At 42.7% G+C, this 14986-nt stretch overlaps 1 protein-coding gene across 5 annotated transcripts in view; it reads left to right on the top strand.

Annotated features, from left to right (window-relative positions):
• The window catches only part of LOC127369479 (partitioning defective 3 homolog), a 333391-nt gene that overhangs the window by 211463 nt on the left and 106942 nt on the right, over positions 1–14986 (top strand). For 3 of the 5 annotated variants that reach the window (XM_051410908.1, XM_051410907.1, XM_051410906.1), the window contains exons 17-20: positions 1821–1969; positions 4728–4766; positions 10046–10279; positions 13440–13677. In XM_051410908.1, coding sequence (XP_051266868.1) covers positions 1821–1969; positions 4728–4766; positions 10046–10279; positions 13440–13677 — 660 coding nt within the window. The remainder of the gene's footprint in view (positions 1–1820; positions 1970–4727; positions 4767–10045; positions 10280–13439; positions 13678–14986) is intronic. The other 2 variants (XM_051410911.1, XM_051410910.1) reach the window with 1 other exon arrangement.

The following is a 14986-nucleotide window of genomic DNA, read 5'->3' as shown; positions in this document are numbered from 1 at the left end:
GCTATTTCTCTTCAGGTTAACCTGGATCCCCAACCTGGGCATTTAGTCATTGCTCTGTATGAACCAAAGGAAGGCAGAAGCAGTGTTAAAGTGGGCAGCAGCTTAAACCAACAGATCTGATGTCCTACTGAGTGAATTTGCACCACCGCTGGGCTGTCCTCCTGAACTTCACTCTTACTGCCCACAGATATCACACATAACGGCCACACGCTCACCAGCTCTCTGAACCTGTGTGACAAGGCTGTGCATGAACCCACCTGCTGGCCTCTCACTTTTTCTATGTTCTGTGTCTGTTCATTTGCCTCCCCCAAAAAAACACAATACTGGCAAGAGTGAAGGAAATCTAAATTCAGGCTGAAAATACATCCTTTCTCCCCGGCACCGTCTCAGTCACGCTCCGACAGATGACATTTGCGGAGACAGAAAAAGAGAGGGCAGGCTGGTTTTTGTGGGCTTGGAATGATGAGAGGAGAATAGCGAGGGGTGATGAATAAATGAATTATACATCTGTGCTGTCATTCCTCTCTTCCTGCTCCACCTCCCTCTCTTCCTGTGTCGGCTAGAGTCAGTCCCGTGAGGCGGTCTGATCTTAGTTGGGACTGTCAGGTGTGGTCGACAGCAAAGTGACATGTTGACGCCAGCCCCTCAGTGACACATGAAGCAGCTCTTTTGTTGAATGGGGTTGACAACCCAAATAAGAATTGTTTACGTGCAAACAAGTGCCAGCAGGTCTGCAGTTGATGTTAAGTGATATTACAAATATTGAAGGCTGCTTGAAGGAGCATCTGCTACATGAGGATACATTGACGAAAAACATGTTTCCTCTCTACTACTCCACTTTCAAACATATAATCATGATGTCCAGTTCAGGACAAAAGCTTTCTTTTTGTAACCAAAGGAGAGATCAGATCATTTCATGAAATTTCTGACGTAAAATGTAAAATTTCAGTCTCCTAATGGACCCCTAGTGGTAAAAATACAAACACTCTTTAGTGGTCATAATGTGTGACCATCAACAGAACAAAAGAGACGGTGACAGTGTCCTTTCATGCATGTAACATTTATTAGACTCCATCAGCCCTGCATCTCCTCCCTCCTGTCTCCCCTCAAATAGCAAGGTGTTCTCACCTTAATTGTAAATGCACTCTTCTGCATGCAAATACCAAACCCCCCTCCCAACCTCCTTTCCCCACTCCCCTCCGATTTTCAATTAAGATCCAGACAGAGATAGAGGATCTCAAAGGGAGCACACTATAGTGGGCCGTGCTCTGCCACAGCTCCAGACATATGGGAGGAGGGGGGGTGGTTATTGAGTGGCCATGACCCATAGCACCCTCACCTCACTGGGGTATCACACATCTTAGCTGGGCCTCATTTCCCAATTGTAGCCTGTCCTGATCCCACCCAACAGAGGTGGAGGTGTCCTTGATTAGAATAGTCATTGAAATGAAGGATTTAAACTGACTGTGTGTGTGTGTGTGTGTGTGTGTGTGTGTGTGTGTGTGTGTGTGTGTGTGTGTGTGTGTGTGTGTATTGAATGCCGATGGTCATTATCTGATAGTAAAGGAGTGTTTTGGGCTGAGGTTTGGGGTTGTATGAATATTAATAGGTAGATTTTATCTCCCAGTCTTGTTATAAGGACATCCCTTAGCAATATAACCGCAACATGATATAGATGATTACAAAACATATCTTTAATTGGATAATCTTTAGATTAAAGGGTATGCTTTTCTAATGGCCCTACATTTGCCCTGTCTAGCGGCAACACTATAATACTTCTGTGTCTGTTTCTCCCTCCTCTGCTTCCTCATGAACTGTAGCTCACTCAGTCCAGACGCAGACGCTGACGGTTCGTTCCAGAGGGAGGGCTTTGGTCGCCAGAGTATGTCAGAGAAACGCACCAAACAGTATGAAAACGCTGCTCACCTGGAGATCGTCAAGACACGCAAGTCCAAGAGCATGGATCTAGGTAAATGCTGTGCTATGCTTAACACACATTACACAAGCACGGAGCCAGGAGCGTGTGACTAAAGGAAAAGTTCGACATTTTTGGCAAATATTTTTTATTTCCTTACTTACAACACAAATGCTGTTTTACTGAGGTATATTTAGTGTACAGAATATCAATCTTCTCATCTAACTCTCTTCAAGAAAGCAAATACACCTGTTTCCCCAAATGTCGACCTTTTCCTTTCCACTCTACTACAGTTTAATATTTTCATAGTTTTGGCTATCATTTTGATTGGTTATGTAAGCTTTGTACAAGTATTTGCTCAAATCTGGGAACACGGCAACATCACTAGAACAAAGTCCAGCTGGGCAAAAAACACAAGCAGTCTGATGAGCCTGCAGGTGTTAAACGAGAAAACAGTTTAGCCTGATAAAACCGCTTTATTTGGAGGGAAAACCAAACTTAAATGCACCTGGAATGTCTGTAGTAATCTTTCATTGCACAGGAAAACTGTGCATGCGCATAGGTCAGCTGCCTTGAATCACAGTTTTGGCATTGAAGTATGTCTGGCTAGCCTGTGGGTTTTGTTTACAGTAAAACTTGTATGATTGTCTGACCATCTGTGTTCTTTTCCCTGTTGGACACCCCAAAGTGGTGATGGATGAGAGCTCACTGTAACCTGTGACTCCTCAAGCACTTAATGTCTCTCACCTTTTCTGGCTGCCTCAGTAAAGGCATAATACTGTGGAAATGGAGACACTTTGACAAAACAGAAATACCCCTCTGACACACACTCACACACACACACAAGTCGTCTTTTCAGTCCTGTCCAGCCACCACCAGCTCTTTTGGCCTCCATCTCCCATGGCCCTGTGTCCAGTGGAGCATGGGTAAAACACAAGAAGGAAACAAGAGCACAATGGCCTCTTTAGTGACTGTCTAGTGATGGGAAGGCTGGTGAGAGGCATGCATGCGTATACACACTCATGTGCAAGCAGACGCTCAAACACACACACTGTATCTCAGGAAGAAGATGGTGTGAGTTCAGAGCCTCTCCCACTGAGGCTGAAGCAGACGCTGCCTTCTCTCGGATCACTGGCTAATCATAACAGATAACAGCCAACTCTATTCCGCATGGAGCCCACAGACCTGTAGAAATCTTTGACTCTCCCACAGACTAGTGTAGGTCCGGGCCAGTGCACTCAGCTCTGTGAGGTCCACCTTCCCTATAGTAGCCCTACCTTCAAAACTTTTGTACAAAGTGAACCCGGACGACACAAACTTTCAGCAAAGAGCGCTGCTTAGGAGAAATATAATAGTTAGCCATTGGATAGGTTCCACTGAGCAATTAGTCGAGCATAAAAACCTTTTCCATTATGTTCTTGGTGTCGAATAAAAATATAATTGGATATAACTGAGGACAGGAAGTGAATAGAATGGACAGGATGCTGAGATAGCTCCTTGATGGTGTTCTCATCATTGCAAATGCACATTTTATCAATCAATTTAATCACAAAAGCTTCTTAATTGTTCCACAGTGGCATCAGCATTTATTTGTAAATTTGATTAGTTCATTTGGTTCTAGAAAAGAGACTAGTCCTTCTACTCATAAGACGATGCCTCATTCTTGGTTTAACCAGTGTAATGGATGTTTTACAAATTTCTATTATTGCTCTATTATTTCTTAGTTCTCAAGATCAGTGTGCGTGTTATTAGACGTAATTCAAAATCACATTCCCTCCCACTACTTGCAGGGCCCAATTGAGTTTGTGAAAGATCCTGCTGACAGAAATCACCAATACAAAATCATAATCCATCAGTGAGACTATCACAGTGTTCAGATGGTGCAGGGAAATAACTAACTTGTTCCTCTCATGTAATAACTCTAGTAACTGACATGAGTTCCCAGAGGAGAAATGTTTCAGTCAATACATGGAACGCAAGCTCTAGAGTCCCTGTTAAAAATGAAAGCTACATATTGTGTGATTTGGTACGTATCTAATGTCACGAAAGTTCCATTTATCTCAAAGGCGCACACTGCAGTACAATATGTTGATTATTTTAATGAAATTATTACATCAAAGCCGCACAATGAAAAATTGCCTATGGGTAATGTATAATAGAGTTGGAAATTAAATGAGCCAAAGAACATTGTGCCAGCATTTATCCTTAAGCCTTGTCATTGGCACACTGTTGGACACTGAAGTTTGTCTTCAGAAGTTAGTTGTACGCATACCTCTCTCCTTTCCATTAACACATTAATAAAGCTGCTCTGTGCTTTCAAAGCCACCCTGACTAAACGGTTAACATGCTTGACAATGCTATCCCCTACAGACTCCCATTTTATTCTGTCACTAGGTATTTTTGTCCCTCCTTTTAATCGTGTTCCAGGTGCTCCTGAATCACATCAGAAGATGGATTTCATGACTTTGAAGCCCATCATTGTTGAAATATGCTAAACTGGTCAGACACCCCACGGTTCAGTCCCATTTAGATGGGGAACGAGATTGAGTGACAGAAGCAAAGGGAAGAAAGAGAAGTGAGGTGCCACGGCTAGTAGTAATACATTAGCACATTCCAGCCACTTTGCCTTGTAAGCCTCATGATTGACAGGTCCTTGCATGGAGTGTAATATCTGTTCTACTTACATTACTATTCTAAAACTGCTCAGTATCTGCCCTGCACAGTCTGATTCTGTCTCTTTCTGCTTTGCATGCGCTCAAAAGCATGGTACAGAAGGCACTAACCACTCATGCTTGTTTATGCTCTTTAACAGTAGCAGATGAGATTAACTGCAGCACAAGAACCAATGGAGGTAAGCAGCCATGGCTGGGCCAGCTCAATACACTGTCACCATTATTACAATAGAGCATTATGATTGTTCAGCTGGGTCCATGGGTCAATAATAGAGATTGGAAAATCAGTCCCACACTTTCTCAACAACCAGCTCATAACCAACCATTATTGGCTGTGTGATCTTGGCACCTTTGGATGCATATGGAGGAGAGAGTTGTTTGAGGTAATTGCAGCATGATCAAAAGAGGGTTTTCATATTGCTGAGAGGGAGTTGCATGGTGTTGAATGGAAACTTGGCAACTAATGTGGGAACCTGTGCCATTGTGCTCGTTCTGCAGTGCAAATGATTGAAGAAAACACTCATTACTCCAGGAGTTGTGGAGGGCTGGAGAGAACGAGGCAATGGAGTGGCATTTGCAATAGAGAGACATTCATTGCCAGTTGGCCTCTTCAGCTCGCTGCAATTGATCCATCATAGTCAGGCTGTTTTGAGCTCTGGTTCGAGCATGTTAGAGTGGATTCACTCCATTAAATTAACACAGAATGAGCTGATGACTGGGTCACAAGGGGATGTTTTTGAGTGATTTCTGAGAGTGCTAATTTGAAACTAACATGCCTCTTGCCTGTTGTGTGTTAAGGGATATTTGAAAAACAAAAAAGTAGTTTATCATACCATCCGGTATGTGACATTGCATAAATACAAAAATATAACAACTTTTGTATGTCTCAAACAAGAGGCAGGAAAAGCGTTAAAAACAAACATTAAGAGACTAGTGGAGCCTGATTGGCCATCTGTAGTAAATGAGAGATCTGCACTTCATGCTCACTATAATTGTGAGTTTCTATTCTAGCCAAGTCAGTTACTGATCCAGTGGGTTGCCAGGCTTGGCATTTGAGTTGCAGGCCTCTGCATATTAATAGCTTTGCCAGTTGAGTGAGTAGGCTGACTTGGAGAGAGACAAACAGGTATAAAAATATAATTTTAGTGGGTTGATAAAACCACACAATCACAGGATATTAATCCAGCATGCTTGATTGAGATATTAACCTGTCCGGGTAATGATAATTCCTTTGTGACACATGTTCACTATACGGAGGACGTCCTCTGTCGAGCTAATGGTCCACAACTGGCAGAGACATAGGAGCCTGGCCGACCCGGGAACACCTCACTTCCACTGGGATACCTGGATGTGGCCTTCCCCCGACCACCTTGGAGGCTATTTTTAACATAATTACCCTTTTACCGCCCTGCTTAAAGCCCTGGCTCTCTGAATAAATTATGTGTAATGGAGCCCCTGTCTGTACACAGATCTTTACATGCAAGGGCCCGTGGTGAATAATGGCTGGGGAGCATAGTTTTAGCTGCTCTAATTATACTATTGGCTCCTGTCCCTGTAATAACCACTGCTGATTTATTCATGGAGTTTGCCATACCTCCCCTTTAACGTTTAATGGCAATGGATCTTCTCCAATTAACTGTCCTTGCCCTTAATCTGGCTAAGGAACACAGCACGTCGGCCATTTTTGTCTATGGCCATGATAAAATTCCTGGTGCCCTTTCCCCCTATTTGGTTTGATTGTCCGTCTTTTTGTATATTTCATTTTGATGATTTTCATTTCTCCTCCAGACGTGTGGGGAGTGACAAACTCATGTCTGTATGCAATGGGGGAATATGTATTTTCATCCCTCTGAATAAGAGAGAGATGAGGAGCAAAGCACTGAGGCTTCTGTTGTGTGATAGGAATCACATAATAGACTGGCATACAGAGAGCTGTCCGTCAAACTCTCCCAGGAGAGCCGGGGCTGCTTCTGAAGAAAACAAAGGCAGGTTCTAGGCAGCCGGGGTCTACGGGCAAACACTCTCTCTCTTTGCCTCGCTCTCCCGTTCTCTTTGTCTCTCTGCTTCTCTCAGTCATTCACCACGCTGACTAGAAACAATGGCGAAGGGGATTGTGGTGCGGAATACCGAGCGGGAGGATTATTCCCTGTTTCCGAGTACAGCAGATGTCATTTGTGTTCCCTTGAACTGTTGCATCCTGTGCGGCTCTAACTTGCAATCCCATTGTGTCGAACATGCACCCTGGAATCTGCGTGTCTGCTGCTGGCAGGCTTTAGGCACAAGCTTAAAAAAAAACAAATTTACATGGCATTTGTTCTGGGTTGAGTTTTATCCACAAAGTATGAAAAATTACTGCATTTTCCTGCTACGCTTTATCTGCGCCTCCTTTTTAGACTGTCCTCTTCTGTCCTTCACATGATGAGATTACTCCTTCTAAACAAATTAATTACATGATTTTTACTTGCATTTTCTTGGTCTTGGAAGGTGGTTCACATTTTCCTGGCGTCAAAATTTGTCACAGTAATCAGAAATGGCCCACCTCTCCTCTCAGCAGTAAAATGAATCTTCCGTTGCAGCAACCATAGAGCTTTTGACCCCTTAGACATTTGTAGCTCGCAGTAAAGTTTCCTTTTACTGTCCACTGTAGCCTGAAGGTACACATATGAACTCTTCCCACTAAATGGGATGCAGCATTATAGGATTGGTGTTCATTTATTTTGAATAGCACTTTCAGGATTGAGTCCAGGTTCTCTTGGGATTGGGCATTTTTATTAACATTGACGAAAAGGAAGGGAAATGGTCTGTTGAAGACATAACAGTACGTTTACCACTCTGGAAATCCAACACCAGTGGCTAACAGCTGACCTTTTAGCCTATCTGACTTCTTTGACACCAGATCTATAGCAGCCATGGATGATGGAGAAGCACTCACACTCTCAGCAAGGGTGCACTGGTAGCAAACGCAGCGGAAAGAGGGATGCCCTTGTGACCCTAAAGATCCTAAAAGTAGCATGAAAACTTTTAGTTTCTTTAAAATGAAATCAATCAGCTCTTTCCTGCCTTTGTCCTCTGCAAGTAGCTGTCTAGATGATGTGTGTTTGAACTGTGGAACTCAGATAGCTGGCTAATCACTAGTGAGCTGCTGCAGGTTTGCTTGGTTAAGGGATCAAGAAGAGAAGAGCAAAGGGGTTCAGCCAACAAAAGAGACAAGCTGCCGCTGGTGAAATTATGATAACAGTAGCAACATATGTGCATTTCTGCACAGTGCTGCCAGTTACCCCTCTTTTTTCTTAAGCTCTTAACTCACTCATACCCTGCTTATGAAACCTTTGTGTATTCACACTGCTCTGTGTTTCTTGTCCTCCTGCCTCCATCTTTTGTACACTGAAACAAATGTATTTCAGAAAGAGTACTCCATACAGCGGTCACAAATTGTTTTCTCTCAGTAATGGGGGTTTATTTTCTTTGCCCGATCTGTGTTTGGCTGTGCAACCTTCCATCTAAGGATCCACTGTGATCACCCAGCAGCAGTGGCTCACGCCTCATTTAGGCCACTTTAAACATGTCGAGGATCTTGTTGATGGTAGCTGGCATAGAAGTGTGCGTGTAAATGTCATGGGTTTCCATTATTGTGCCTTTTGGGGAGTCTCTGCATGGGGCACACATATGCAAACCTATACATCCAGTGTTTGCATGTGTGTGTTCTTTTCAGTGGTGGGAGAGGCTAGACCTTACAGCAACATTTGCGATTGAAAACCAACAGGAAGAGCCGCAGGAGACATTTATAAACACCACATGAAGCCACAGAGGAAACTGCAGCACACACTCACTACATGTGGAGGGTCTATATGGTCTACAGGGAGTCGTTAAGACACAATGCTGCTCTGTCCAGGCTCCATCGACATGCACGTTACCCTCAGAGAGTCAGTGAAGCCACTAAAGTAATTGAATCAACAGTTTATTCATTATTACTGATAGTTTCCTCTGCAGAAGTTTACATCTAACAAGGCTTCGCTTGCACATATTCAGAAATCCATCTTGTTACGTTTGACAGCGGCTTGCTGCACGCTGAATCGAGGCAGAATAAAGGGGACAGAAAATCAACCAGGCTGCTTGTTTACCAACTGGCTGGTAAGGTAAGAGCTCCGGGGAACAGACGGACGCTCCCTGACAAAATGAAATACCAATACCTGAGTCACGCTCCACTTACATACCCTAAACAAACCCCTGGCAAGCATTGAAAAAAGAATTACAGCTGTCCGGGCCCTGGTTCCAGTGTTGAAGAGGTTGACTGTTCAAAATTCACTTCAACACAGCTAGTCAACTAGACTCTCTAGCAGTGCTATGTATATCCTTTTAAGGAGATACTTTGTCTAACAAGTATGATATATATGATACTCTAATAAGCTACTTGGCAAAAAGGTTTCAAGTCATAACAGCCCTTCATTTGTATCATGGCGACAATTTACATGTTAATTACATTTACTTTGCATAATGGTTGCTTTGTGCAGCATTTATCAGTGAAGTAAATAATGTGGGTGGCACTAGTATTGTGTCATAGAGGCATTTATGTCTATAAACCATATTGCCATGTTCATACTGCAATGTGCTTTGGAAAGGTTCCATGTACTACTTCTGTTCTGCAAGTGGCCTGTCGACAAATGTTTTTGTGTTTTTTTGCCCACTGGGCTAATTAACATAACACTGATAACAGAGTAAGTTTGTTTTTCAATGGTTCTGCCTTGATGATGCGCTATTACTTGCTATCTAACATGTGAAGGCCTTAGAAATACAGCAAAAGATTACAGCTGTGAGGTGTTGTTTGTGGAAGATGGGCTTGTGGATACAAGAGAATGGTGTTGGAAATCAATGGAATTTGTTATGTCTATATGCCTTCCATTTTTCTCCCTCCTCTCTGTTTTAACCAGCCTGTTTAAGAGGAGCCGGGTAAAAGAGAAAGCGGAGCGAGGACCACCTATGGAAATAGTTTTACGTTTGCAGTCTAATCTAAACATTTGGGAAATGTATTATATTTGAGTATAACACCATAATCATGCTGGTACTGTGGTACACTGTTGTATTTGATAGTGACCCATTTATATGCATTATGTTTCAGCCACATAATTTAACTCTGCAGACACAAGGACAAAGGTTGAATTATAATTCCCAAAAGGAAAATGTCTCAGTGAAGATATAATACTCTGTTCTCATTTCACACACTTCATTGGCCAGGCAATGGCATCATTTGTTTTTCACGTTAATTGCCAGACTCACACCTTCTCTTTGCCTGCCAAGCACGGCGCATAACATCATCCCATATGAAACTAGCAAAACGTGAATGATTCATTCACACGCAATGAGCTCTGTGATGATAAGTTTGGGTTGGCCTTTGTGGGGGAGTTAGAGTCACACGCCATTAGTCCGTTGGCCTCAGTGACACTATTTCCTCTTTCCATAGGTTCTGCAGAACAAGAGGTCGGACCCTCCCTGGGCCTGAAAAAGTCCAGCTCCCTTGAAAGCCTCCAGACGGCTGTTGCCGAGGCAACAATAAATGGTGAGATCAACGTTAACAGGCCACGCTCACGGATCGTCAGGGGCCGCGGCTGCAATGAGAGCTTCCGAGCTGCAATTGACAAATCGTACGAGAAACCTGGTGTCACAGCGGCAGAAGAAGAGAACAGCATGGAGACTTGTAAGTGTTCAGATACTGAGTTTTTGTTTTTCAAGACTGTTTATTCAGAGTATTAATACAGAATCATGTGCCCAAAAGTATGCCATTATATAAGGTACCATAGAAGACATTAGAAGTTTATTACAGAGAATCCAGTCAGTGTAATATAGGCCAACTCAGTACCCCAGAGCATTTTCAGAATGGCAGGATTCACCCCCAAGTAAACTAGGTTAGGGATCCCCCACTTGATACAAAGCACATCTGCAATAAGCGTCTAGGTTACACATTCATTAATATTCACACAGTTCATGTTGAGTGGAATTGTTAGAGACTGTGGCAACATGTTTCCCAGGAGCTTACAAACTCTTAAAGTGCATTACCATGTTTTTCAACAGAGTGCATGCGAGGAAGATTTCTACTGTTTACCCACATACGTCAGGGTCCTATTGTATTACATTTTACTCGTCATATGTATTTGTAATGCATTTACTATGATTATGAATGAAATACTACTCTGTGCCAGCTTTGGCACATAACAACATATAACTTTGCCAGTTTTCCGCACATTTGTCTTACTGCGTACCTGACTGGCAGTGAAACCACAATTACTTGACTTTTATTCTTCAAAAACTATGAAGACAACCATAGAAAGGAAAGACATACCACCTTCCCTTTGAGTGAATATATCCATCCATGCTTGGAGTTTGATGACAAAGAGACATGCATTGGATATAGAGAGACAACCGTCTTACGTTTTTCGACAGGTAATAACCCTGCAACACCACAAGAGTAATCACCAGATATAAATTTCCATTCACCATTAAAGACCTGGGAGACATTTGAAAAAGAGGGAATTATTTGCCTGAAACGCTTTGTTCTCATAAGCTCTGTCGGCAAGCCACTAAATACAGTCTTATCTCGGCAAAGAAAAATGGGGAAAGCAAGCGATTTCCCCTGCCGCGGTATATTGCATTCTCCCCCATGATATTCAAATAACTCTGTTTTTCAATTTAGATAAAAGCAGCCAGTCTGTGCTCGTCACTGAGGTTAATAGTCAAAGTTGACAGATAAGCCGCTGCCTTCCTCTGCTCCCAGACTTTTATTTACATAAAATAAGAATGTGGCATCACCCAAAGAAAATGTGTCCCCACAAGATATCCTGCTGGGCAAAATGCACTTCCCCTTGTGCTACTTTGTGTTAAATCGTTTGAGGAAATAAAAGAGAAAAAGAAAAATATGCTCTGCTGTGCAAAAACCCCTTCTTTTATGTGTTGGAGTAAGACTGGCAATTTTACTTGTCTGTCATAACCTTCACTGACAGGCCAGTTTAAATGTCCTTGATTATTAAAGCAGGAAAGTTTAATGTTAGAGTTTCACTAAAGTGACAAAATGTTTCCTGTGGTTGTCTCTGCAAATTATCTTTGAGTCTCCTGACACTTTCGTCAATGCTTCTGCTGTCATTGGAGATTGTCAGTCAAGTCTTTTTCTTTTCGGTTCCATTAAATTGCCATGGATGGCCTCACCTTTTGATGTCTGGTGTTATAGGCTTTTGTCTGTTTTTTCTGATAGGAGATAGCTTGTTTTTCTGTTTCGCTTTATTTAAAAGACTCAAATTAAGTGGATGACAAAAATGGCATTGAATTACAAAAAATGACTCCTTGTGTTCGGCCTTCCTTTTTACTCAAGGAAAATATGCAAGAACCTGGCCTCGGACGAAGGCCTACACATGTACATGCTTCCATGCGAGCACACATACAAGCACACATGGCCGCTGCCCTCTGGGAGGCTCTGGATTACAATGTTTACTATGTTATCTGCAGCTTGGCATCATTAAGCAGTAGCGACATTAGCACTCTTGCTAATCTCAGTCATTTGAATAGCCAGATACAGCTCACAGCTGCTATTTGCTGCGGTTGCTCTTAAGTGGATGATAAGCAGGTAGCAGATTGAGTGATAAAACTGATACCCATCCAGAACCTGCTCCCAAATTTGTAGAGGTGGAGAAAAGGAAGGGAGGGGGCTGCGTGCAGCAATGAATTGCGTAATTGAGCAGGTTTAAGCTGCCGGTTCGCTCTCTATTCCTGCCATACAGTGCCTCATGTAGAGATTCCATTTCAGTAATTTCCTCTGAGATGGCAGCTGAAAGAAATAGCTGATAGCTCCACAGATCACAAGAGAAAACAAACCCCACTGTTCCTTGAAATGTGAATCCAGCCGCCCCACCCTTGCGTTGTCTGTCTCATCCCTTATGCCATGAATCCATCATGGTCTCCCCTCCCTCTTCTCTCCTCACGATAAGCGCTTTTCTCTCCTCCATCAAAGGCAGAACTTAGACGACAACACGCAAGACTGTAATAAGTTGTAATCTGAAGGACATCTACCTCACGCCTCAGAGCCAGAGATACAGCATAGACAGGAGCGATGCCGATTGCGAAGAGTAGCACATTTGCAATTAAGATCCCTGGGAGCCTTTTTCAAGATTATTTAAATGTATAATTACTGACAGATTAATTACATTTTGCACATCAGTTCTGATTAGATGTGATGGAAACTTTGAGTTTAATCAACCCTACATCACCTAAGGAGTTTGGTTTCAATTTGATGTCTGAGTTGAAATGAGTTCAGACATAAATTAAGAACCAGATTCATATGACTATCATTACAGCTTCCACCTTTGGTCACATCGTTTTTACATGAAAAGAAGTAGAAAAGAACAAGAAAAAAAAAGACGGTTCTCTTGAGCTGTGTGAAATGTACACATTTGAAATAACTTCAGGCTTTCAGCTAAGTGAAAATGTGTTCAACAGAATACTATTCTCAAAGGGTGTACAATGTAAATATATTCTGCTCTAATGAGGCAGATGAATTCAGTGTGTTTTGTTCAAAGTTGCCATACCTTGTGGGACACAGCCTTTCTTTTAATGGTTCAGCTGATGTTACTAAAAGAAAGAAGTGAGGCTTTGTAACTGATAAAAAAAAGTGTTGTTGTCATGTGCTGATTTCAATTGCGGCTTCCTTGATCTGCAGGGAGTCAAGTGGAAGTTAAAGTTTTAGTCTGCCTTTTATTGGCTTACATTTTATTTTTCCTTCTTTCCCTGTGTTTGCGCAAGTGTGCTCTTCTTTTTCCTTCTCAATATCTCTATTTAACACCCTCTCTTTCCCCTTTATCTCTTCACACCAGTGGACGAGGACACAGAGGGAAGTTCCAGATCTGGTCGGGAGTCAATGTCCACCAGTGGCGACCTCATTGTGGGCCCTGGGCTGAACGGCTCCATCTCCAAAGATGACAGACAGAAAGATCGGGACAAGGTTGGGGGAAAGGAAAAGAAGAAACCTGACAGGGATAAAGAGAGGGAGAAAGACAAGGACAAGAACAAAGCCAAGAAAGGCGTGCTGAAGGGCCTGGGCGATATGTTCAGGTAGGAATGAGACAGAGCTCAGCTCCAAATCCTAAACAACCCTGTGTTGCCCCAAGCACCAATCACTATCTGCTTTATTTAATTCCACTCAACACACTCACCACTGAATCATACAGAATTCAAATGCATTCTCTGGATGTTGCCAGTGCTAATCAGGGACCCCTCTCCTTGAACCCTATGAGGTGGAGGGAGTGGATGGAGGGGGGGTTTATCGACCTCAAGGGCCTCTGGCACTTTTGAGCCAGATTATTTTTAATAAGGGCAACATGTTTTATTCATAATCTCATGTGCACGCTCCCCCTATCCAAACAAGCTCCGCATTTGTTAACCAGCAGACAATGTTCGGGGCCCATACGGGTGCTAATGTGGGAGCCGTGATTTTGTTCTGGGGATGAAAGACCTTTGGAGATGATAAAATCGACTGCAGGTTGGAATTGCTGCCCGTGGCTGGAATTCTCAGTGGTTGTTTCAGAGTTTAGAGGCAGACTACCTTGGGAGACCATAAAAGGTGGCATGATTCTGCTATCAACATCCTTTAGATATTCATTCATTTTAAAAATGTTCACAAGCAAAAGGTGTGTCAGTGATTTAATTTAGCAATACTCTCTCCTGCTGTAGGTCTTCAAGGTTGTGTTATCACCTCATATACCCCAGGAAGTTGGAGGCAAATTCGAAACCAGACACCTCTGCTAGCACATTTTATAGTTGTTAGATTTGTCTTACAGCCTGGAAAATAATCCCACTGCCTCTGAGGACTATTGGGCAAAAACAGAAGTATTTTAGCCTGAGTATGGTGACTATGGACCACAAACAGTGTACATAGGAGACAATAGGAGGAGAAATGTGCAAAGAAACTGTGGATGAAAATAAACATCCTGCGGGTATCCATTCAGTATCTCTGCCACAAGGAAAATTAGTGGGGGAGTCACATTAATTATTTCAATTCCATGCACATTTGAATATGGCATAAATTAACGGTGGAGGCGGTGCAGGCCGTTATCGTGCCGTAAGTTGTTTTCATGTGGATTAGTTTAATGGGATTAGTTAGCGTATCGCGGCACACGGCTCGGTAATGAACAATAAAGACGACAAGTGTGTTTCGAGGTCACAATTGAGGAATGCAGGGAGCTCGCTTATCTCCCATTATTTTCACTCTTGTGTGATTTTTTCTTTTTTTCTCAACTGTCTTTGCATCCTGTGGTGTAAATGCATAATGACTCGCACTGGCTCACATTCTGTCACACAACAGGCATGAGCACATATGTGGAGTACACACACATGTTCACGGGAGTACACACAGAGAAGTGTG

This window comes from Dicentrarchus labrax, unplaced genomic scaffold (genome assembly GCF_905237075.1).
Source record: "Dicentrarchus labrax unplaced genomic scaffold, dlabrax2021, whole genome shotgun sequence".
Lineage (NCBI taxonomy): Eukaryota > Metazoa > Chordata > Actinopteri > Moronidae > Dicentrarchus > Dicentrarchus labrax.
This window is presented reverse-complemented; position numbering and strand designations above follow the sequence as displayed.